This window comes from Eleutherodactylus coqui, chromosome 1 (assembly GCF_035609145.1).
Source record: "Eleutherodactylus coqui strain aEleCoq1 chromosome 1, aEleCoq1.hap1, whole genome shotgun sequence".
NCBI lineage: Eukaryota > Metazoa > Chordata > Amphibia > Anura > Eleutherodactylidae > Eleutherodactylus > Eleutherodactylus coqui.
The window spans coordinates 39,996,122-40,019,203 of NC_089837.1; the positions used below are offsets into that span (position 1 = coordinate 39,996,122).

General features: G+C 44.2%; 2 protein-coding genes across 2 annotated transcripts in view; both read left to right on the forward strand.

Annotated features, from left to right (window-relative positions):
- The window catches only part of LOC136607801 (zinc finger protein 605-like), a 432,755-nt gene that overhangs the window by 377,502 nt on the left and 32,171 nt on the right, over positions 1–23,082 (forward strand). The gene's annotated exons all lie outside the window — the stretch shown is intronic.
- LOC136612592 (bromodomain-containing protein 4-like) lies at positions 483–21,984 on the forward strand. The gene is made up of 8 exons (XM_066593082.1): positions 483–507; positions 774–792; positions 2,396–2,414; positions 4,702–4,737; positions 10,176–10,283; positions 11,999–12,125; positions 16,594–18,228; positions 21,528–21,984. Exons 1-7 carry the CDS (start codon positions 483–485, stop codon positions 18,225–18,227), a joined length of 1,968 nt encoding a protein of 655 aa, XP_066449179.1. The 3' UTR covers position 18,228; positions 21,528–21,984.

Below are 23,082 nucleotides of genomic sequence, written 5' to 3' on the forward strand. Positions count from 1 at the left end.
TATCTTGCTGGAATATCCCATCATTGTTGGGGTACATGAAGCCAAGCAGTGACATATAGCTGGCACCAGTCAATTACATGTTTAGATGGATCAGAGGACCCAACCCATGCCATGTGAACACGCCCAATACCAGAATGGAACAAGAGTGGCTTGACAGCTGGGGTTCATGGCCTTTATAGGGTCTTTGCCATATACAAACCCTACCATCAGCCCAAAACAATTGGTACCATGACTTATCGGGCCACGCCACATTGGCAGTCCTTTAAGGTCCAGTTGGCCACCTCATGAGCCCAGGTATCGTGGTGATAACCAGGCTCTGGTGGGTCTTCTGCTCCCACATCCCATGTAAGCTGAAAAAAGACCTGCAGGATATACATTTGGGGCCTCCTGCATTCAACACGGATGTGATCTCTGCCGGAGTCACTTATTCGTTCGCACCGACAATTCTAGCAGATGCCATGAGTCGCAATCATTAAGCACCCATGGGTGGCTACGGCGCCGTCCACTGTAGGTGGTAATGCCTTCAATGACCTGTTCATGGCATACACAAGACACTGTAGACCAAGAAATCTGGCACCCGCTATCCTACGTGGTCGGAAGGCCGATAATCCCCGTCACCTTGCCAGGAGGCTACATTCAACATATGCGCATCATTGGGACCTTTCCCAGCATACATCCTGAATGTGTTCGCGTAGCGCAACGTGAAAACAGTCGTTTTTGTTTTGTTTGTTTGTATTCTGCAATATGATAAAATATTTGTCTTTTTTTAACAGATTTAAAAAAGAAAACGAGGTAAGATAACCGTTTCCTTCTAATACTACAGTCCCTTTTTTGGCGCAGTTGTTACTTTTTCTCGCTTTTTATGTATAGACAAACTTTATGAAATATCTGGAAGTGCCAGTAAGGCCGGCTGCACACGGACATATTTGCATTGCGGAATCCAAAGCAGGCATTCACCTCCGGATGGACACCTGGTCGGATTCCACTGCGGACTCCCGCATGCGCAATCTGACCTGGTCGCGTGCGGCCGACCTAAATGTGACATTGCTGAAGCTCCAGCTGCTCTGCACTCTGTATGAGCAATGTTAATGTTTAACACATTTATCCATCCCTGCTCACCTCTTTGTCCGTCACTCTCTGGACAACTCGTCCGTATATTGCAGCCACTTCCATGCAGTGCGGCCTCCTATCTGTTGCTTATCGGGCACCATCTTGATGCTGAGATTTTTGCTTTCCCTTTCACATCAATCCCATGATACATCAGCAGCTAGAGACTGTACCATCTCTGCTGCAGGTACATCACTGCCATTACATTCTGTATTCACCTAAATAAGCTGTAAATATACAGTAAGGAAGATGAGCTGTTATCTCCTTCATTATAACTGTATTATCACCATTAACCCCTTGAGGACCAAGTGCTGTAAATGGCGCTTGTTCCTGGGCTTTAATCCTGCCCGATAGCAGAAATACGATGCGGGATTAAAGCCTCTGCTTCTGCAATCAAGCAGGTCAGGCGGTCAGCTGTTAGTCACTGCTGAGAACCCGGAGGAGAAGTCAGTGAAAAAGATATTTTTTAAAAACTGCCCTATAAGGTCACGGAAAAAAAATAATTTTGGTAACTAATGCAAAAAAAAAAATAGGGCAGTAAAACTACCACATGGGTAAAATCCCTAAAAAGTGTCTAGTCCTTAAGGTACAAAACGGCCTGGTCCTTAAGGGGTTAATAACTGATAGGAGTGTCTGTGTCCCTCCCTCCCTCTGAGCAGTTTACGTGGTACACTCCTTGTAATAGCATCACACAGACTGAGAAACCGACTAGAAACTGAACACACAAACCCAAGTAAATCTCAGCTAGTCAAAATTAAGATCACATGACCTTCTGAGCAGAAAATTCCAGAAGTATCAGAACGAAACAACTAACCAAGGTAACGCCAGCTCACTTATATATGCTGGGGACCTACCTACCGGTGTGATCTTTTAAAAGCTTATTTTCTTTAAGCTGTTAGTTAAAGTTCTTGGAGGAATGTGATGAATCCTTGATGATTCAGGTATTCCCACTGTTCTTTCATCGGGTCTGCAGTGCGGTTTCTCCTTTCTGTTGTCCGTATGGTAGGTTGTACTCTGGCAGCGAGAACTGGAGCTTCTGGTTCGTAGATTGGTGCAGCCCTTCAATACGGTTAAATTGACAACTGGGCGTAACCATTCCAACATTTTTCAGTAGGAATAACAGAAATGGAGTCCTAAAAAAATGATCCAGTAGTATGATGGGCAATGGGAAATAGAATTATTTGCTAAATCGGACATATCAGAAAAACTGCAGATCCTCCAACACAACTCTCTTGTAAAGAAGCTGCGGCCTCCGTAACTGTAGTGTTTTGTTTTCTTCTATTCGCAGATGGGTTGACAACAAGAATGTAAGTAGCATATATTTGATGTATGTTTCAAACTTGCACCACTCCTTAATGGTCTTCTGTCAGTCGGAGTCAGAAAGCTAAAGGAATTCTAAACTACTTTTCAACTATCCACTTGAGTCTTTATAGACTTTAATAAGGGGGTTTATCAAATAAAAACTAGTAACGTAGTATGTTAGGCTGAATAAAGACAATGTCCATCTAGTTTAGCCTGTTTCAACCCATAGTTGATCCAGAGGGAGGCAAAAACCCCAAGAGGCAGAAGCCAATTAGCCCATTCAGGGAAAAATTCCTACCCGACTCCGCAATGGCAGTCAAAATAATCCCTAGATCAACCTTTGATAGTTCCTACCTGACTGTAAGACTTGAAACAACAACCCCACTGGTCACCTAATGTCTATATCCTGTAATATCATGGCACTCGAGATAGACGCCTAGTCCCCTCTTAAACGCCTCTATGGGTTTTGCCATCACCACGTCCTCAGCAAGAGAGTTTCATATTCTCACTGCTCTTACAGTAAAGAACCCTTTTCTGTTTTGGTGATGAAACCTGCTTTCTTCTAGCCGTAGCGGATGCCCTCTTGGTACCGACGCAGTCCTGAGTATAAACAGATCATGGCAGAGATCCTTGTATTGTCCCCTCATGTATTTATACATAGTTATTTGATCGCCTCTTAGTCATCTTTTTTCCAGGGTGAAAAGTCCTAATTTTAGTGTACAAACGTTTTTGGCACAAGACTGATCATTTACGCCTCGTGTGGTGCAGAGTGTAAGCTCTCGCCTACGACCTGAGGGTTGCAAGTTCGATCCCCGCATGAGTCAGGTAGCCGGCTCAAGGTAGACTCTGCCTTCCATCCTTCCGGGGTCGGTAAAATGAGAACCCAGCTTGGTGGGGGGTAATAAGTAATAATTACCTGAAAGCGCTGCGGAATAAGTTGGCGCTATACAAATACCAAGATTTATTTGCAAAGTACGCTCTCTCTGGCCTCCTCTTTATAAAAATTGGGGGGGGCTTGTTGGGAGGGGTTGTGGCTGCCCATATGTGAAAAGAGATGAGGGTTGTTAAAGTGTCACAAGGGTGCCCTTCATTAATACTTAACTTTTCATGTTAAGTATTAATGGTCCAAGAAGATGTGAATGGCTGCTGTACTGATCAGTGTAGGGAATAGAGGATGAGGCTTTCGACAAAATCATGGAGTTGCATTTTTTGCATTAAAAAATCTTTTTTTTTTTCCTCTTCTTTTTTTATTTTATTTTTTATTTTATTTTTTTACTGTATCCTTTAGTTACAGATAACCAACTCTGATCCCGCTGTTGGCACTCCTTTTAAGTGTGCGTAACTCTTCAACTTATGCTCATTTAATAGCCTCTAAAAAAATATTGCATGGAAAGCCCTTTTTGAGGTGATATCTCAACATGGGAGCCTGAGTTGGATAAAATTAAAGGTACTGTTCGAATCCCCATAAGTTGCACATGTGAAAGCACATTGTGCTGATACAGCAAAAATAAGCTGTCGGACTTCATTGTAATAGCCTGTGTGCCTGACATTAGTCTTGCGATATACTTCCATTAAAATGTTTTTGTTTTACCACTGAAAATCAAGGCTGAAATCGAGCTCCTCAGCAATCCACTGCTTGTTGTAAGGCATTCAGCTTCCCTAGCAGCTGGGATGTTAGGACGTTTTCCACTGCTTGGGGGAAGTCTGACCGACGATTCACATCTTCTGGGCTGTCTCCCTCTTCCACTTAAACTGCCTCTTTCTTTGCCGATTGACGCATCTAGCTTCAGCCGCTGGAGATGTCATGCGTTTCACCTGTAGAGCGCCACGCTGAGGACTGTACATGCATGTGATGTCATTCCTATGCCAAGAGGGAGTCACAACGCATATGTTCGATTCCTCATTGCGGCGCAGGCGTGCCGTAGTGGAAAAACATGACATAGGTCAACAAGGAACATTTTAAAATCAGTTTGAAAAAGTTTTATAAAACTTTTATTAACTCTTTGTGATATTTATAATAAAAGAATCTAAAAATTCAGAAAAATAAAACTCGTCCCGCAAAAAACAAGCCGTCCGATCTGTTGATGCATAAATAAGAACTAAGATTTTTTTTTTTTTTTTTTTTTAAAGGGAGGAAAAATGGGGGGAAAAAAGGGCGAAGTCATTAATGGGTTAAATGAGTAGAAGTTGCCTTAAATTGTTAATGTACCCTTTAAATCCTTATTGTAGCATGTCCATTATGGTAATAGAGAGTACAAATCTACAGTGTTCACTTTGCTTATGTTCGCACAGGATCCAACAAGCATGGAGGACGCTCTAAAGTTTCTGGTAAGAATTATCCATCTATAGGTTTGATTAGAAATTAACATTTTTATTTTACCCTAAACACAACTTATTTCTATTTTTTTGCTTTGGGTTGATTCTGTATGTAATACTAGCTGATATACCCGGCTTCGCCCGAATTAATTTGGTACTGGTGTTTATCTGGTGTTCACACGGAAAATCTTATGAAGTCGTGGTTACTTTAGAGATACCGAGGAAAAATATGTTCAGCATTTTGCATAGTTCTCTGCGTTACCCAGGAAACACCACGTGGAGGTAACCATGCGACGTCTCCTTTATATAAAATGACATCAGGAAGTGAGAGAATTAGATGATGTACGTAAAATTTGGACACTAATTCTTTTGCGCATAGAATTGAATAATCGAGTTGGGACCCATTAACTTTTCCTATATATGACATAATCAATGCCCGTGCCAAATTTCAAGTTTCTACGACATCGGGAAGTTGGAGAATTAGATTCCGTATGTAAAAAAAATTGGACGCTAATTCTTTTGCGCTAGAATTCAATAATTGAGTTTGGACTCATTAGCTTCTCCTATTTATGACCTAATCAATGCTCGTGCCAAATTTCATGTTTCTATGACACCGGAAAGTGAGAGAATTAAATTACGTACGTAAAATTTGGACGCTAATTCTTTTGCGCTTAGAATTGAATAATCAAGTTGGGACCCATGCTTCTCCTATTTTGGACAAAATCTATGCTTGTGCCAAATTTCATGTTTCTACGAAGTTGGAGAATTAGTGGCGAGTGAGTAAGTCAGTGAGGGCTTTCGTCTTTATAGATATATAGATAGATATAGATTTCTGTAGATAACAAGCTTAAACTCCTGAATACATATAATTCTCCTGCGGTCCTGAAGTGTGTATTGAGCGGAGTCCACTCTGCTCCCGGTGGCTATTAGTTGTAACAGCAGTTAGCTCAGATCACTGCAGTTAACTATTTAAATGCCATGGTCAAAACTGCGCGTCTAAACAGTCAGTGGAAGGGGGAGACCCCTCCCCACACCCCATTGTCACCCCTTCCAGTACAATTAGGAGGTACCAATGGGCTATAAGGACAGCCCAGAGCCTACTGAAGGCTCCCAGGGTTGCCATACATAGATGCCTATCAAGCCCTGTCTATAGTGGGGCTTGAAAGGCAACATTAAAAGTTGCTTTATACTGCAATATTGAAGTATTGTAGTGTATAGTACAAGAGATTAAAGTTTAAAGGGGTTGTCCCGCGCCGAAACGGTTTTTTTTTTCAATAGCCCCCCCCCGGTCGGCGCGAGACAAACCCGATGCAGGGGTTTAAAAAAAAACAATGGATAGTACTTACCCGAATCCCCGCGCTCCGGTGACTTCTTACTTACCTTGTGAAGATGGCCGCCGGGATCTTCACCCTCGGTGGACCGCAGGTCTTCTGTGCAGTCCATTGCTGATTCCAGCCTCCTGATTGGCTGGAATCGGCACATGTGACTGGGCGGAGCTACGAGGAGCAGCTCTCTGGCACGAGCGGCCCCATTCAGAAGGAAGAAGACCGGACTGCGCAAGCGCGTCTAATCGCGCGATTAGACGCTGAAAATTAGACGGCACCATGGAGACGGGGACGCTAGCAACGGAGCAGGTAAGTGAATAACTTCTGTATGGCTCATAATTAATGCACAATGTACATTACAAAGTGCATTAATATGGCCATACAGAAGTGTATACCCCAACTTTGTTTCGCGGGACAACCCCTTTAAGTCCCCTGTGGGGATGCAAAAGATTTTTTTTTTTTTTAACAGTTTAAAAAAATTAAAAACCCAAACCTTTGCCATAGAAAACTAAACAACTTAAATTACATATTTAATATAGCTGTGCACATAAAACCTCAAACTATTAAAATATCACAATATTCATCCCACATGGTGTAGGCCATAAAAAAACAATGCTAGAATTCGGATTTAACCTTTTTTTTCTGGTATTCTGGTTCCCAAAATGTTTGAATCAAAAAGATGACTGTAAAAACTACAACTCGCTCCACAAAAAAACAAGTCCTCACACAGCCCAGTTGATGAGAAAATAAAGTTACGGCTCTCAGAATATGGCGACTGAAAACAATTTGTAAGAAAATGTTTACTTTTTAAAAATAGAAAAGCATTGAACTAGATATGACATCACTAATTGCACTGACCCAAAGAACAACATCCATGTGTCCTCTTCACTGAAATATGAATGCTTTAAAAACTAGATGCTCCAAAAAATGGCGCAGTTGCGTTTTTTGTTTCTTTTGATTTTTTTTTTCTCCACTAAATGTTTAAAGGGGTTGTCCCGCGCCGAAACGTTTTTTTTTTTTTTTTTCAATAGCCCCCCCGTTCGGCGCGAGACAAACCCGATGCAGGCATAAAAAAAACAAACCGTCCAGTACTTACCCGAATCCCCGCGCTCCGGTGACTTCTGACTTACCTTGTGAAGATGGTCGCCGGGATCTTTACCCTCGGTGGACCGCAGGGCTTCTGTGCGGTCCATTGCCGATTCCAGCCTCCTGATTGGCTGGAATCGGCACACGTGACGGGGCGGAGCTACGAGGAGCCGCTCTCTGGCACGAGTGGCCCCATTCAGAAGACAGGACTGCGCAAGCGCGTCTAATCGGGCGATTAGACGCTGAAGATTAGACGGCACCATGGCGACGGGGACGCCAGCAACGGAACAGGTAAGTGAATAACTTCTGTATGGCTCATAATTAATGCACAATGTATATTACAAAGTGCATTAATATGGCCATACAGAAGTGTATAGACCCACTTGCTTTCGCGGGACAACCCCTTTAAGTTTTTCAGGACATGATCTTTTATAGTAGCATTAAAAAAATATAATTGCAACTCTTCCTCCAAAAAATAAGCCACCATACGGCTATGTCAATATAAAAATTATTAGTTACTAGAGACTTTAGAGGCGGAGATAGAAAAAGGAATTCTAAATAAAGAAACCTGTTTTTATAGAATAGTGAGACTAGCAGATGTGAGCGTTTAATACATTCAAATGGCATTAAACTAGCAAGATTTATAAAAATTCAGTTAATTGGTAATGGCTATTAGCAACCTCCTTTATGTAAATGTTACCATGACCAAATGTCTAAATATTGCCAATAATACAAATTATGGAATAGGAATATGTTTGGTAGATTAGACAGTTTATGTAGCATTTTCTTGCCTAGATGTAGGACTTTGCATTTTCTCCATGTTAAATACCATGGAGAAATGCAAAGTCCTACATCTGAGCAAGAAAATGAAAAAAGCACATATAGAATGGGAGGAATTGGGCTAAGCAGTAGAACACAAGAGATAAAAAACTTGGGTATACTAATGGATCACAGGCTGAACATGAGTCAACAATGTGATGCAGCAGGCAAGCACCAAAAAGGCAAGCACCATTCGGGGATGTATTAAGAGAAGCATAGAGGATAGATCACGGGAGGTAATTCTTCCTCTCTGCTCTTAGTCAGGCATCATCTGGAATACTGTGTTCAGTTCTGGGCACCCTAATTTCAAAAAGACATAGACAAACTGGAGCAAGTTCAGAGAAGTTACCAAGATGGTGAGCGGTCTGCAAATCAGGTCCTGTGAGGAACGGTTAACCCCTTCCCGCTGCAGGGCGTAAGTTTACGTCCTGGCAGCCTGGTACTTCCCGCGACAGGGCGTAAACTTACGTCCTGGAGACAGCGCGGGATCACATATGATCTCGTGCTATCCCGGAGCCGGCTGTCAGTCACAGCCGGCGTCCTGCTGCAACAGCGGGGGGGCATCAGAGTTGCGCCCCCGCTGTTAACCCCTTCCCTGCCGCGATCTAAGTAGATCGCGGCAGGGAAAGAGTTCACAGAGGGAGCGCGGCTCCCTCTGTGTCTCCGGCCGGAACTCGCGATGTCATCGCGAGAGCCCGGCCTGTCACCATGGCAACAGGACGCCAGACACTGGCGTCCTGTATTGCCTATGCCTAGGATCGCTGTATAAGCGATAAGGCATGGGAGAGCAGTAGCTCTGCCATGCCTTATAACAGCGATCATCAGGGCAGTGGTTAAAGTCCCTCAGAGGGACTCAAATAGTGTAAAAAAAAAACAAAGATTAAAAAAATGAATTAAAAAAAAATGTAAAAAAAAGAGTAAAAAAAACAACATTTTTTTATGCTTTTTTTTCAGATTAGCATAAAAAAAGGTAAAAAAAATATAAAATCCCACATATTTGGTATTGTCGCGTCCGTAACGACGCGTTCAATAAGTTGCACATGCTTTTGACTGTGCACGAAAACGCTTAAAAAAACGCTAAAAAACTGAGGCAAAATGCTAATTCTTCGCATTTTGCCTCACTAAAAACGCAATAAAAGTGATCAAAAAAGCCGTATGTACCCCAAAATGGTACCAATAAAATCTACAGCTTGTCTCGCAAAAAATAAGCCCTCATAGAGTGCCGTACATCAAAAAATAAAAAAGTTACAGGACTTTGAATGCAGCGATTTTGAAAAAAAAAGATTTCCAAGAAAAAGGGTTTTTATTGCAGAAAAGTGGGAAAACCTAAAAAAAAATGTAAGAATTTTGGTATCGTTGTAACCGTACCGACCCGCAGAAAAAATGGAAAGTCTCATTTATGCTGCATGATTAACGCTGTAAAAAAAAATAAAAAAATCTATGGCAGAATTGATGCGTTTTCTCTCCCTGCTATCATTAAAAAAAAAAATAAAAAGTTTTACAATATAGTCTATGTACCCAAAAGTGGCACCAATAAAAACTACAGTTCACCACGCAAAAAAACAAGCCCTTATACGGCTGCGTCGACGGAAAAATAAAAAAGTTATGACTTTTGATAAACGGAGAAGAAAATCCGCCAAAAATTGTTGCGTCCTTAAGCTCAAAATAGGCTGTGTCATGAAGGGGTTAAAGGATCTGGGAATGTTTAGTTTGCAAAAAGACGGCTGAGAGGAGATTTAATAGCGGTCTACAAATATCTGAAGGGCTGTCATTGTAGTTGAAATCGCTGTCTGGTTTGCACAAGGAAAGACTAGAAGCAATGGGATGAAACTGAAAGGGAGGAGACACAAACTAGATATTAGACAGTGAGGGTGGTCAATGAGTGGAACAGGTTGCCATGTGAGGTGGTGAGTTCTTCAATGGAAGTGTTCAAACAAAGGCTGAACAGACATCTGTCTGGGATGGTTTAGTGAATCTTGCAGTTGGACCAGATGACCTTGGAGGTCCTTTCCAACTCTACCATTCTAGTTTTTCTGTGCTCGTATGCGCACTTTTCATAGTGCTGGAGACAACAGCAGTTTCACCTAAACCTATGTTTACTGTTCGAGGTCCTTCTAAGCAGGTTACAGAAGTTGTTTCTTTATGATCCCCTGTACCATACATATACTGGTAGATTTATTAGTCCAAATGTCTAACAAGCCGTTTTGATTTACATTAAAGGAAACCTTTGAGATTGAGAGTGAAACTGAAGCAACGACCATATCGAAACTCTGTGAGAAGATGATAGCTGATATGAAATTGTATATGAACAAGGCAAAGGAAAAGGCAGTAAGTTTGTCCTCAAGTTTCTTTTCCGGCCAAATGACTGAACCAATCTGCACCACATTTGCCACATAGGTAAATTGGGTTCTTCAGAAGGTTTTAGACCAGGGTTCAGTTCACTGTAGTGCTATTTTTGTGAATGTCGAGAACAGTAAACACAAATATTAACGGGGTTGCTTCTGTATTAAAATGATAAAGTGAGTTAAACTTACCCCTCCGTGGCTACTGGGATCCAGCGTTGCAGCCCCGCTGTGTTCCCAGTGATTGTTGTGACAGATGTCACAGGAAATCATGTGATTGCTGCAGCCAATGAGGGGCTGCAGTGTTTTTAAACTCTTGTGTACACACCCCGAGTCGTCTAGTTTCACCTGGCGTTCAAAAATCTGACCACGCCAACAACTACGAGTTGGCATTTTTTAGCCTTTTTTTCTGTGTAGAGTATGAGCTTGCAGCCCGATTCTAAGCTCCAGCCATTTTGAATTTTGTGGCAAAATGTAGTGCAGTTGGATTTGTTACTGCTGGAAGTTATGGACTACAGGACCCCTTCTTAAGGCACTTCATATATAATGCCCATATACAATGCATTTGGGAAGTCTTCCGACCCTTTCACTTTATTTTTACCTTTTGTTCAGTTCCCCCCCCCCCCCCCCTCATTCTGCACTCAATACCCCTTTATGATAAAGTGAAAACAGAATGTTAGAAACTTTTTGTAACTTTTTTTTTAATGAACTAATATTTTTGCATTGACATAAGTATTCACACCCTTTGTTATGATATTTGAAATTTAGCTCTGGGAGCCTCCCATTTCTCTTGCTCATCTGTGAGATGTTTCTACACTTTGATTGGAGTCACCTGTTTACGAAATGCAATAGATTGCATATCATTTTATAGGATAGATAGAATTATAATGGTCTGACAGCTCACAATCCATATCGGAGCCAAAACCAAGCCGTGGGAAGAAAGGAATTGCTTGCGGAGCTCAGAGAGATTGTGTGGGGGCACAGAAAGCTGCCTGGAGCTTGCCAAAAAGTACTTAAAGGACTCGGACTGTGAGAAGCAATAACTTTTTGGCATCAATTGCAAGTGTTCTGTCTGGAGGAAACCAGGCGCCGCTCATCACCTACCCAATACCATCCCTACAGTGAAGCCTGGTGGTGCAGCATCATGCTAGGGGACAGGGAGACTGGTCAGGGTGGATGGAAAGCTGGAGCAAACTATAGAGAGATTCTTAATAAAAACCTAATTGGGAGCACAAGGGACCTCAGACTGGGCAGAAGGTTCACCTTCCAACAAGACAATAACCGACCCTAAGCACACAGCCAAGACAACACAAGAGCGGCTTGGGTCAACTCGGTGAATGTCCTTGAATGGACCAGCCAGGGTCCTGACCTGAACTCAATCAAACATCTCTGGAGAGACCTGATAATGGATGTCCACAGACAGCCCCCCCCATCCGACCTGATAGCCAGAGAGGATCTGAAGAGAATCCCCAAATCAGACCTTTGGCATCAGACCCAAGAAGGCTGGAATCGCTGCCAAAGGTGCGTCAACAAAGTACTGAGTGCAGGGTGTGAATACTTATCTCCGTGTCTGAAGACTTTCCCAATTCGTTCTAGTTAGGTGACTTTACTGCAGACTTTTTTATTATGTGGTTTAGTTTACACATCTCTAAGCCCTGTTTATTATACTAACTTGTTGCTGATTGCTGTATCTTTGATAAGATTTTTTCAGCTAAAGTTGCCAAAGCGCAGGATGTGGCGATGTCGTTGACCCAGATGGCTGCAAAAAAGCCTATGCCTCTAATGAAATTAAAACCAAAAATACCTTCACTGTTTAACAGACCACCAAGTAGGTTGGAGTTTCAGTTTCACTGTATATTATGTATTCTGGCCATCTGAGTGGTCATCTCCATAAGATTCCACTGTAGAGGGCTTTTAGCATGTAGCATCCTTACAATAGCATGGGAATGACTATGAATATACAGAACATTAAAAAGGGGTTGTCCCAATATCAACACTTATCACCAAACCACAGGATACGTGTCTGACTGCTGGGTGTCCCACCACGGGGACCCCCACTGATCGCTGGGTGTCCCCCCCCCCCCCCCCCCCCCCCCCCCACACTGACCACAATATTGTGATGTCCCGCTATGGAGACACACACACAGCTATACTCACCTAGCCGCTGCAGTCCGGGTCACGGCTGCTGGTCTCTGCCGCTGATCCGGGCTTCCTCGGCACCCCAAAGTCTATTGCCGGAGGCCAGCTTTGCGAACCCCGCCTCCGGCAATAGAGTGCTGTGATTGGGCATCGAGCAAGCACCGACAACCAATCACAGCCCTTCATTGACTGTCTCAGCCAATCAGAGCTTGCCGGCGCTGATTGGCTGAGACAGTCAATGAAGGGCTGTGATTGGTTATCGGCACGCTCGATGCCCAATCACAGCATTCTATTGCCGGAGGCGGGGTTCTCAAAGCTGGCCTCCGGCAATAGACTTTGGGGTGCCGAGGAAGCCCGGATCAGCGGCAGAGACCAGCGGCAGCGGCTAGGAGTATTATTTTTCTTTTTTTTTCTCTAGCCCGCTGGGACTGTGTTCCGGGTAGGGCTTCTATTACAAGCCCTCACCCCGAAAATCGGCGCGCGGTTAACGCTGCCAAAAACGCGGCACCAAGTGTTGCTGCGTTTTCAGCAGTGCTAAAACCACTGCCCATTCATTTCAATGGGCGACACAGGGCTGAAAACGCCCCAAAATAGAACATGCATCGCTGTCAAAGCGCAGCGTTGGGAGGCGCTGGGTTTTCAGCCCTGTGTGAGCAGTCCCATTGAAATGAATGGGAGTGTTGTACAGCGTTTAGTGCTGGGCTGAAAAGGCAGCGTTAAATGCTGTACAAAACACCCTGTGTGAGGGAGACCTTAGGCCTCATGTCCACGGGGAAAATCAGGCCCGCTCCGGATTCTACATGGAGAATCTGCAGCGGGTCCCTCCTGCCCCGCAGACATGAGCGCTGAAAATAGGAATTTAAAAGAATTTACCCATCCGTAGCGGGCGGGGAAAGCCTTCTCTTCCTCACGGCCGGATCTTCTTTTTCGGCCGGCGGATGAACTCGTCACGTCGCCGACACGTCGTCGACGTGCCGCGCGCATGCGCCGGGCACATCCGCCGAGCCGAAGCAAGAAAGATGCAGCCGTGAGGAAGAGAAGACCTTCCCGGTCCGCTCCGGATGGGTAAATTCTTTTAAATTCCTATTTTAGGTCTCCCGCGGATCCGGACGGCTTCCATAGGCTTCAATAGAAGCCCGCGGGAGCCGTCCCCACGGGAGACCTGCATGAAAATGGAGCATGGTCCAGATTTTTTCATGCTCCATTTTTTTTAAAATCCCTTTTATTGACCATCCGTGGGTATTTATCTACCCGCGGGTGGTCAATGCATCCCTATGGGGTGCGGATCCGCGGGCAGGAGAAGAGTTAAAATCCGCTGCGGATTTTAATTCTTATTTTGCCCGTGGACATGAGCCCTTAGGGTACATTCACACAGCTGATTTGCTGTGGATTTACAAATACCACTGCTTCAATTTGAATTCTATTTCGATGGTGAAGTCTGCTGTAGATGCGCAACACAATCTGCAGCAATTCTGAATCGGCGACGTCTGAATGCACCTTTTAAAAGCAATGCCATCAGAAAATGACTCCTTGTTTAAACCGTTCCTCCTTTGTGATGAACTAGCCCGTGCCGGAAGATCATTGTGAAGCAATGTAGTAGTACATGGTATTGATGGCTCAGGGGCTCTGCCAGTGCTATCGCTTGCGGATGCTCCCTGTATAATACAGCGGGGGCATCCTGCACTAACAGTCGGGATCGGAGATAATGGACCTATGTATGGCCCATGAAGCTGCAGCGCAGAACAGGAAGTGTCAACCTGTTATTGGACTTTCCTTGCAGTTTGCACTCTGGATCTATTGGAATATTTTTTAATTTACAGTACTGTGCAAACGTTTTAGGCAGCTGTGGAAAACAATGCTGCAAGTAAGCATTCTTTCAAAAGTCGAGGTGTTAGGCCGGCTGCGGATTTGCATTGCGGTATCTAGATGGGCGTCTGCCTTAAGATTCCGCAGCAAATACCGCTCTTAGCATGCTATGGCAAAATGCTTTTTCCGCTACACAAGCAGTAATCAATTGCAATTTTCCGCTCGCAGAGGAAAAGTCACAGCATCCTCTATTTCTGTGCAATTCCGTACGGACTGCTTTCACTGAAGTCAATGCAAGCCGTCCGACATGCGACCCTTCCACAATGACCCGCATCCTCGCCTAGCGCCGACGCTAAAAAAGACTGACTTTAAAAAAAAAAAATTTTAAAAACTGTACTGCACCTCTCCAATGGTTCGCCATGCGGACAATCCACAGTGCAGCCAGCTAAGAAGAAAAAGCAGGTACACGCGGATACCGGCTGGGCACAGGGTCAGATTCTGCTGCAGGCGCTCACATGCAGAATCCGACGCGGTCAAGTGCAGCCGGCCTTAATACCCCGTTTCCCTGAAAATAAGACATAGCATGATTTTCCAGAATTTGAGGATGCAAAATGATTTGTCAGGCTTTTTGAGGATGCTTGAAATATAAGCCCTACTCCAAAATTAAGCCATGCTAACAGTTAATTAAAAAAGTCAATTTAAATAGTGTCCAGGCAGCTATACATGTAAAAAGGTTGAACCTTTTTGAACAAAAATTAAAGGAGATGTCCCGCGCCGAAACGGGTTTTTTTTTTTTTAAACCCCCCCCCCGTTCGGCGCGAGACAACCCCGATGCAGGGGTTAAAAAAACCACCCGCACAGCGCTTACCTGAATCCCGGCGGTCCGGCGTCTTCATACTCACCTGCTGAAGATGGCCGCCGGGATCCTCTATCTTCGTGGACCGCAGCTCTTCTGTGCGGTCCACTGCCGATTCCAGCCTCCTGATTGGCTGGAATCGGCACGTGACGGGGCGGAGCTACACGGAGCTACACGGAGCCCCATAGAGAACAGCAGAAGACCCGGACTGCGCAAGCGCGGCTAATTTGGCCATCGGAGGCCAAAAATTAGTCGGCACCATGGAGACGAGGACGCTAGCAACGGAGCAGGTAAGTAAAAAACTTTTTATAACTTCTGTATGGCTCATAATTAATGCACAATGTATATTACAAAGTGCATTATTATGGCCATACAGAAGTGTATAACCCCACTTGCTGCCTCGGGACATCTCCTTTAATATGACACTGTCTTATATTTGGGGAAACACGGTAGTTTTATTTTTGTCAATTAGCAAAGTGAGTGAACAAAAGAGAAATGTAAATCAAATTAATATTTGCTGTCTTTAAAACCGCATCAGTTCTTCTACACACACACATGCACAGAGTCAGGTATTTTGTAGGATTTTTAGTTTGGTGTTATGATTAACCAGTAGGGATGAGCGAGTATACTCGCTAAGGCACTACTCGCTCGAGTAATGTGCCTTAGCCGAGTATCTCCCCGCTTGTCCCGAAAGATTCGGGGGCCGCTTCGGGGGAGAGCAGGGAGGAACGGAGGGGAGATCTCTCTCTCCCGCCCGCTCTCCCCTGCTCCCCGCCGCAACTCACCTGTCAGCTGCGGCGGTCCCCCGAATCTTTAGGGACGAGCAGGGAGAACCTCGGCTAAGGCACATTACTCGAGCGAGTAGTGCCTTAGCGAGTATACTCGCTCATCCCTATTAACCAGTTATACCAGACTGGTGGTGATGGTCATAATTTTCATATATAGGTTGAAACAAAGTCATTAACTGAAACAGGAACAGCTGTGTAGGAGGCTTAAAACTAGTTGAGGAACCGTTCACTCTGCTACATTGGTGAGGTTGTGGAAGACAGTTTCATGTCACAGGTCATACACCATAGCAACACTGGGCACAGCAACAAGACACGAGATAGTTATACTGCATCAGCGAGGGCTCTTCCAGCCAAAGATTTCAAAGCAGACTGGGGTTCAAGACGTGGTGTTCAAACTTTTTCGAACAAGCACGAAGAAACGGCCAATGTTGAGGACTTTAGATGCAGTGGTTAGCCAAGAAAACTTAGTGCAGAAGATGAAAGCCACTAACATGCTTTTTGGGTAAATTCAAAATCAAGAATCGTGGCTTTAAATTGACACCCAAAGCGTGTCTGTAGCAGTGATAGAACCAAAGCCATAGCCATTTGTAGTAGAGCGAGCTGTTCCTCCAAAACCGTATTGTCCTTCTCTTGTAGCACGAACTGAGTTCTTCCTAAACTGGGGTTAATAATTCATATCTTCTGACCTTTCATTTTGTGTTTTGCAGCTCTTCCAGAAAATGTCAATTTGATAAATAAAGCTGGTGGCCCTCAGAGTGCATTTCCTAGGCCAAATGCTCAAAACATGAATGCAATGCCAGGTATGCCAATGGCCCCTCCATATCAACAGGCAATGCCAAGGCCAGGTATGCGAATGGCCCCTCCATATCAACAGGCAATGCCAAGGCCAGGTATGCGAATGGCCCCTCCAAATCAACAGGCAATGCCAGGTATGCGAATGGCCCCTCCAAATCAACAGGCAATGCCAGGTATGCGAATGGCCCCTCCAAATCAACAGGCAATGCCAGGTATGCGAATGGCCCCTCCATATCAACAGGCAATGCCAGGTATGCCAATGGCCCCTCCATATCAACAGGCAATGCCAGGTATGCCAATGGCCCCTCCATGTCAACAGGCAATGCCAGGTATGCCAATGGCCCCTCCACATCAACAGGCACAACCAAATCCATCTGTTCCTTTAAACCAACAGCAATCAATGCAAGCACCTTTAATGCCCTTAGTGACAGAAACCCCCCAGACGTCTGACGATCCCCTTCTAAAAAACATAACCCCAGAAGATACTCGTTTCTTTAAGAAATTGCTGACCTTGCTTGAGGCTCTTCCACAAAGCGCCTCATCCACCGAAACTTCAGAATTGAATTCCAAACTGATGATGTTAAAGTCCTTGTTGGTAAAGGAGAAGAATGCAGCCCACGAACAAGCAAACCAGAAGTTGATGATGCAGATAGCCTCCATGGTTCAGAATACTCTCAGTGCACAGAATGCTTCTGTGACTCAACAACTAATGATGTTAATGGCCGCTCGGAATACAGCAGCTGTGCCCATGCCGACGGGCAATTTAATGGCCCCAGATGGTGTAGTTCCAGGGATTCCGAGTTTGGGAACTATGCCGACAAATGTTAATTCATTGCCTTTAAACCAGAGTGTTGGGGGACAAACATTTGGACAGATAGAGGGAAATGCATCGATGTCAATGGATCAGAATGCTTACCAAGCTCCAATGCAAAACTATCCCGGCTCGTCTCAGAACTATGACCATTTTGCATTTGGAAATTCGGTGGCCGAAAATTACGTACCCCAAGAAAATTCATATGCCGGTCGGCATGGTGGTGTCGATAACCCTCCGACCACCCGACCTAATGCCCAAAAGCCTATGCCATACACTGATGTAGGTTATGAATCTAGTGCAGGTGGCAAAGAATGGGATGAGTATTATGGCAGCTCATCAACTCAAGTGTCAGAGCCCAGATATGATGACTATGCGGAAAGAAAAGCGGCATATGCTGGAAGGCCTCTCTCGCCAAGTTCTCCGAGAAATCGGTATGAGAATACAAGTGGAGAAATGAGAACACAAAACCCCAAACCCCGTCCTAACTTAAGGTCTTACGATTCTTTTGACTGGGATGATGATGAGGTCGACATCCGCTATAATAAGCATCCTAGACTGGAAGTGGATAAGCGTTCCGATACATCAAAAAGTTATCATACGCAATCGCTTGAGTCTCTTGGCATAGATACAACTGGCATGCCCAATGAGCTTATAAAGAGGCTTCAAGGAAAGGATTTATTCACCGCAGCAGCAATCGTTAGCGAATATTCAGAGAGACGTTCTGGAAAATGAGGTAAGTGTAACAATCGGTTTTTACACCACACGTTTTGTGCAAATTTTTGATCGCTGATATATTATAATGCAATACCATAGTACTGCACTATACAGCGTTACAACAGAGGCAGTCTATCAATACGTCCCACAAGAACTTCTTAATAGGTAATCACGCATGGTAAAAATCATATAGGGTACATGCATAGGGCATAAATTTAGGGGTAGAGCCAAGTGCCCAATGGTGCTGGGTAGCAATGGCCTGTCAAAAGCCCCAGTGAGCGATGTGTGAAGTAAGCTGCTGCATGTTAACCAGGGTACTCGTTCACAGCCCTTGGCAACCCTAAAGGCAAGCTCGAACAAAATCTGGAAATAAGCTTAAGAGAGGGTTAACCCAAATTCCTAATAAAATCCATCCATGGTTTCCAAGCCTCGTGGAATCTACATCTGATATCAGACTCCCAACTCGCAATCTCCTCAACATGTTAAATCTGAGAAAGTTGGCCTTTCCCCATAGGGAGGGAGGGGGGATCTGTGTCTTGCCATTTCATCGGAAGCTTTGCAGCTGTAATTGGCAATGTCGGGTGAGTAGGAAGGGAAGGGTGGAATCGGGATGTAGGTTTCCATAGAAGAACCAACGCTGGGGTTAATTGGATTGGGGTCAAGCAGATTTTATTAATCTGCTAGTTCATATTCTCTCAGAACAGTCTTCTTACTGGGCAGTACCACCAGATGTGAATTAAGGTGCCCTTATGCGAGTTGCATCTCCAAGACGTGTTCGAAGGGACTAAATTCAACCTAGACTGATGATCGGGTGTTTTTCTAGTTAAATTTGGATGGATTTTCCTGGATTCGGACACATTTGGTGAAACCACGAGTCATGAGGATCCTGCTTACATCTTCCATTGAGAAGGATATCTTAAAGAGACCGTCAGCTGTTTTTAGCCCTGCGAAATAAGCCTATGGGCTGAAAGTTGGTGACCCGCTGAGTCTGGGGTCGGACATTTTATACTTTCCTGCCCCGTCGTGAGCCCTGAATGCATCAAGTGGCACTGCTAGGACCTGTTATAAGTAATTAGACTGTCTACTAGGCACGCCACTCAATGCATTCAACGACTATCTTCAGCGTTCACATCGGAAGATGGAGAAGGTAAGGATAAAACTTACACCCCCGGACTCAGCAGGTCAGCTACTTTTGAGTCCAAAAACTTAGCTTACAGGGCTAAAAGTACCTGACAGTCTCGCTTTAAGATCGCTTTCCCATTCTCTAATGACCATGGCTTGGAAGGATGAGTCAAGGAGTCGTCATGAAATGTGACACTAGTTTACTGGATTGTTTGGTGGAAGATATGAACACGTCATACCATGTTGGATCCCTTAATGTGTCCTGAAATGACTTTCTGTATCTCCCGATTTGAATCCTATAGATCGTATGTCCCCACAAAATTTAGTGAGTAGGAGATTTTAATTGATCACTTCAATGCATTTTAAAGCAAATCTAGAAGCCGTTACAGGCAGAAGTTTATTCAGCGGACATTCATAAAATGTGTAGTCGTTCACATCCGTGTTCATATCATCACTGGTTGTATATGCTTATTGATTTGGATCTACTGAATGACACACTGGAAATGTTATGGATAAATTGGTGTTACCACTCCCCAAAGCGAGTGTCCCTGCAGACTAAGGCACCACTGATTGGACAATGGCAGACTATAAGGACACACCCCCAACTGGTAACGCCCATCTGTCTATGCATTTTTAGGAGCCGCAGAGAAACAGCACAATCTAGAGTTCTCCAGCAAGTTACGTTATGGGAAATGTAATTCTTTACTAAAACCGTAATGATCAGTGAGCCGACAGGAAGCTTTTCCAATCCAGTGTCTGACCTTGTCCGACATTGAGATCTCCCCGCATAGCTCCCATATTCTCACTACGCAGAAGAAAGCACGGACATCAGAGCTCTGTCCTGCATAGTGCAATTGAGAAAAAGGAAAATATATATATATATATAATATATATTATAAATATCTCCCTATATAATAAATATCTCCCTGACCTGTGCAGCGCGCCAGGTGTGTATGAAGCGGGCTCAGCTTGCTCTGTACATGGCGGGTTGCAATAATCTTTGACAACTGATACTCGCTGCGATCAGCTTTCATGGCAGTCACAGCTGTTAACCCTTCAATGTTGATGGTGTTGGTTAGGATGAATTCGGGAAACACAGTAAAGTGTTAAAGGGGCGTTCCCATCTCGGCCAAACATGGTCGAGCTGCAAACAGCGCTCTCTATCAAGCGGTCGGGCTAGGCTTTTTCCTTAACCATAGATGTGCATGAGAGTTAAGCAATGGGTGTAGTTATGGAAGTTATAGAAATGGTAGCAGATCCTCCATGACTGCTTCTATAAACCCGGTCACCTCATACAGCTGAGCTTGGGGCGATGGGAATCAGAACAGGGGACGGGTATGACAGTAAAATTGTGAGATGGGAATATGCCATAAGTATATCAATAAGTCATCACTATGGCAGTAGTGCCGGGTCTGGGTCTTCAGTTTCTGCTGTTCAGATTCCATTCTAGGCCTGGTTTTCCAGAAATCTGAAATGGCTTGTCTGGTAATAAAGGCAGTCCTGGGAAAAAACCTATATCCATGTGGTATCACTGTAAGGCCTTATGCACACGGCTACTGAAACCGCAGCGGGATCCCTGCGTGCCCGCAGACATGGACATTGAAAGACGGGCTCTTACCGCTCTGGATCCAGCGCGGATTACCTCCTTACTTCAGCACACTGGATGCATCTGGGCAACCCGGCCGACGTGCCCGGCGCATGCACAGTGCCTTTTTTTTTTTTTTTAAATCTCCTGCTTTCCCGCGGATCCATGGCCATCCGCAGTGACAGCTGCCGGTGTGCCGCGACAGGGACGACTTCCATTGACTTCGGCATGGAGTGGCTGCAAATAAAATCCGCTGGTGTGCGAGGAGAGAGGAATCTCCACACACATTGAGCAGCGGAACGCCCACGCCTGCTGAAGAGCACGGAATCTGCGGTTCAATTTGCCCCGTGTGCATGAGGCCTCATTGTACTGACCCACAGAATAAATAACGTTTTTACTGCACCATTATTGCCATAAAAGCAAACGTCCCCCCAAAAAATTACACAACAGCATTCCCCCCCCCCCCCCCCATTACCATTTAAATAAACAAAGCTTGTCCCACAAGAAAGTCCTCATTTAGCTATGGAAGGTAGGAAGGACAAAATGTAAATGAGAAAACACAAAAAAGGGTGGCAGCAGGAAGGGGTTAATCATGTTTTGTTTTTCCACAGCCTTACAAGTTGCAATGGACGGCCACAAGAAAACGTAAGATGTCTTAGATCTTCATGCAGAGTCCACCCAGCAGGCGATATTTGCCTAGTGCTATAAACCGAAATCTGCCGTCTCAGTAGGACGGCGTTGGCGTTTACACGGACCGCTAGAGATGAACACCACAGAAGTCCTTCGGATTTCCTCAATAAACCTGTAAATGCAATCAATGTAAATTATTAGTAACACCTTAGAGGATCCTGCTGTCTGACGTAAAGTATCTTCTGATGAATTAAACAGCGACTGTTGACTGTATATATTCCTTAAACCCTCACTAAGGGCATCATTGGACTAAGAAGTAAAAATTAGTAATTGCAGTCGTTTTAATTTGACATTCAGGGTTTTCCTAATTTTTTTTCCTGTTTTTCTGTAATTTTTGTATTTTGTTATAAAAGTACAAATAAAACCTTTAACCCCTTAGTGACCGAGCCTGTTTGCACCTTAATGACCTGGCCAAATCTTGGAAATCTGTCATGTGTCACTTTAACGTAGCATAACTCCGTAAAGGTTTTGCATATCCAAGTAATTCTGACAGTGTTTTTTTAGCCACATGTACGTCAGTTAGGCAGTGTTCCCCAACTCCAGTCCTCAAGGACCCCAACAGGTCATGTTTTTAGGATTTCCTCAGTATTCCACAAGTGATGTCATTATTGTCGGTGCCTCAGACATTGCCACAGGCATTCTTACTATAGGATATCCTGAAAACATGACCTGTTCGGGTCACTTATGACTGGAGCTGGGAAACACTGATTTAGGTGGTAAAAATAGACCCAATGAATGTGTATATTTATTAAAAGCACCAAAATTGGGACAATTTTGAAAAAATTGTCTTTTTTCACATTTTCAGCTGCAATATCTCAAATATGTGTAAACCTACTGTACACATTTTTGGTGAGATACATATTTCTATCTGTTTACTTTATACTGGAAGCACATTGGAAAAACTAGTTAACATTTTGAGGAACATTTTGTTTTCCTGCACCAAGCCAACATTGCAAAGGCTCATAGGTGTCAGAATGATGGATAAATGACCCCATTAAAAAAAAAACACATCTTCATGTATTCACTGGGGGGGTCAGGAGTATGTTGACTGCACAGTTTATTTTCAAAAATTAATGCAATTTAGAGGAGAAAAAAACAAAATTTTATATTTTTGCAAATATGTCATTTTAAAGACAGGTTTTTTTTTCTTGTTGCCTATTGTGCACATGTAAGTGAGGATTTACACCCCAAAATGGATCCCCCTGTTTATCCTCTGTTCAGGAACATACCCATTGTGGCCCTAATCGTATGTTCGTATGCACAATGGGGCCCAAACCAAAAGGAGCAGCCGGTGGCTCTCAGAACAGTCATTTTGCTTGAAGGTGATTTAGGCCCCATTGTCCACATGTAGAGCCCTTGAGCGTCCGAAATGATTGAGAACCCCCACAAATGACCCCATTTTGAAAACTAGACCACTTAACAAATTCATCTAGGGGTGTATGCGTATTTTGACTCCACAGTATTTCAATTAATCTT

What these genes read in the sequence shown, in the direction of transcription:
- LOC136612592 (XM_066593082.1), top strand. Translation starts at nt 483, where the DNA reads ATGGGTGGCTACGGCGCCGTCCACT. An exon ending in AGGACGCTCTAAAGTTTCTG is followed by an intron (nt 4,738 to 10,175) that starts GTAAGAATTATC and finishes TTTACATTAAAG; the next exon opens with GAAACCTTTGAGATTGAGAG. An exon ending in ACAAGGCAAAGGAAAAGGCA is followed by an intron (nt 10,284 to 11,998) that starts GTAAGTTTGTCC and finishes ATCTTTGATAAG; the next exon opens with ATTTTTTCAGCTAAAGTTGC.